The sequence below is a fragment of the Ruditapes philippinarum genome, unplaced genomic scaffold (assembly GCF_026571515.1).
Source record: "Ruditapes philippinarum isolate M1 unplaced genomic scaffold, ASM2657151v2 ctg13714_1_1_1_1, whole genome shotgun sequence".
Taxonomy (NCBI): Eukaryota; Metazoa; Mollusca; class Bivalvia; order Venerida; family Veneridae; genus Ruditapes; species Ruditapes philippinarum.
The window spans coordinates 1-2573 of NW_026858663.1; the positions used below are offsets into that span (position 1 = coordinate 1).

The 2573-nt window shown below is 34.5% G+C and overlaps 1 protein-coding gene across 1 annotated transcript; it reads right to left on the reverse strand.

Annotated features, from left to right (window-relative positions):
- Nucleotides 1-716: 716 nt before the first annotated feature.
- Nucleotides 717-2573, reverse strand: LOC132753888 (sialate:O-sulfotransferase 2-like). Its single transcript, XM_060744431.1, has 3 exons — nucleotides 2434-2573; nucleotides 1878-2023; nucleotides 717-815 (listed from the first exon to the last, which is right to left on the reverse strand). Exons 1-3 carry the CDS (start codon nucleotides 2492-2494, stop codon nucleotides 717-719), a joined length of 306 nt encoding a protein of 101 aa, XP_060600414.1. The 5' UTR covers nucleotides 2495-2573.

The window sequence follows — 2573 nt, forward strand, 5'->3', positions numbered from 1 at the left end:
GGGTTTGAGTTTTGAGCTTAAAAAGGAAACTGGAGCGAGGAGAGAATGTTAAACCAAAAACATATAGTTTTAGATGACTTTTTTGAAACCAATGTCAATTATAAAAAAATAAGTTAGACTTTACCCTCGAATTTGTGCGCATGCGTCACCGACGTCAGCTTGGTTTCTCTGTGGTTTGAGTTACCATATCTGTACTCATTGATGATTTTCTGTAGCAAATATAATTGTTTCTAATGGAATTAATTTAATGATGAATAATGTTTAAATGTTTCCATGCCATTAAATGTATTTTTTTGTTCTTTACAATTATTCTTTAATTATCTCATAGCCACTTTATCTAGTAATGACCAATTACTATGCTGAAGATATGAGCCGCGCCACGACAAAACCAAACATAATGGGTTTTGCGACCAGCATGGATCCAGACCAGCCTGCTCATCGGACTGATCAGGATCCATGCTGTTCCAGACCCCTATAACAAGTAAATAAACCGATAGCGAAACAGCATGGATCCTATCAGACTGCGCGGATACGCAGGCTGGTCTGGATCCATGCTGGTCGCAAAAACCATTATGTTGGATTTGTCGTGACGCGGTTCATTTGTTTCAACTGTTTTCTTCTTTAAAGTTATCAAAATACTTATCTCCACAGCAATTTCAAAGGAGTATTACCTAAAGTGCTATAGATAGAAATTCGCCACTGTTGCACCACAAAGCTCATCCAAATTTCCTGTACATGTGACATTTTGCATTCACTGTCTGGGCCCTTTTCTCGTATTCTTTCAATTTGTCACCACAGAAACATTCCTTACCAAACTGAAAATAAAACAGTATTTGAGTCGCGTTATGACAAAAACCAACATAATTGCGTTTGCGACCAGCATGGATCCAGACCAGCCTGCGCATACCGCGCAGTCTGATCAGGATCCATGCTGTTCGCTATCAGTTTTGCTACTTGTAATAGGGTTGGTAAGCGAACAGCATGGCTCCTGATCAGACCGCGCCGGTGCGCAGGCTGGTCTGGATCCATGCTGGTCGCAAACCCATTATGTTGGTTTTGTCATGACGCGGCTCATTTCGTTCTTTTTTAAAAGTAAAATTCATCTTCTTAACATGCAAAATAAAAGCGCTTGACTTGAAATGGTTTCTTCATTTATTGAGTAAACATTATAAACTTAAACTAAATTAATTCTGTAAAAGAAAAGAAATATGCCAGATTTTTAGTTTAGCAATGATATTTGAGCACGTGTCATCTTGCTAATTTGTATTGGGTATTCAACATTAACATGAATTACAATTTGTACGTGTTCAAGGTAAAATTCAAATTCTAGTTGTTTTTTTTTTTTTTTTTGTTTTTGTTTTTTTTTTTTTTTTTTTTGTTTGTTGTTTTTTTTTTAGAGCAATGGAAACGTATATTACAGCAGCATTTTACTTTATTTCGTCACACTTTCTTTTGATAGCTTAATATTGTCTATCAATACTTTTGATAACGGTAAATAAAATTCTTGACATTGGTTAGCTGTTCAGGCATGTTCAATACTTACTGTGATATTATTGAAATGCGTTCCAGGGTAAGAGCAAATATGATTTATTTTATCATAAATGCAAAGATATAAAAATACTTGTTTAAATGAGATTAAGAGAGTGTTTTTGTATTAATATTTATATATAACGTTTTAGACAAAAACCAACACATATACATGTATTGTTAATATGCAATAGCTGGGTCATTGCCTGCAGTTACCAATACTTATTTCATATATAACTATTATCATCAGTTATCTGACTCTTTTATAAAACTGCTGTCACTTTCTTATTCGATATTAGTGAAAAAATTATCAATTTTGGTTTTGTCTTTGTACATATCAATCAATTTACCTCGGTTCCAGAGTATTTGTATCTAAACACTCTGCACAAATCTTTACAACGGTAACTATTGTTTTCCTCCGAGTCTGGAAACTTAACTTCGAGGATTCTGTCTGGCTTATCAAGAAAGCAGCCAATGTATCCATCATTGTAATTCTCTTAAAACAAATACATGTATCTGAACAAGTTATAAATGTTCAAGGGCAAAGAGATGGATTAGGAATTAAATACAATTTGAGCCCCGTCATGACAAAACCAACGTAATGCGTTTGCGACCAGCATGGATCCAGACCAGCCTGTGCATTCGCCTCCGCTGTTCGCTATCAGTTTCTCTACTTGTAATAGTGTTGGTAAGCGAACAGCATGGATCCTGATCAGACTGCGCGGATGCGCAAGCTGATCTGAATCCATGCTGGTCGCAAACGCATTATGTTGGTTTTGTTGAGACGCGGCTAATAATAATATGAATACGTCTAACTGTGGCGTGTAACAAAATATGAAAAAAGTAAAAAAATCAACTCATCTATAATTACAAAAATTTAATTATAATGAAAAATAAGATACATACCAGTAAACCCTGCCATTAACAAGAAGATTAATACACATTTAATGAAATTAAAATTAGGCATTAAAATCTATATCTATGATATTAAACAAAATTGTTTAAAATATCTTCTTCTTTTTATTTTGTCTCAACACAACAGTTAA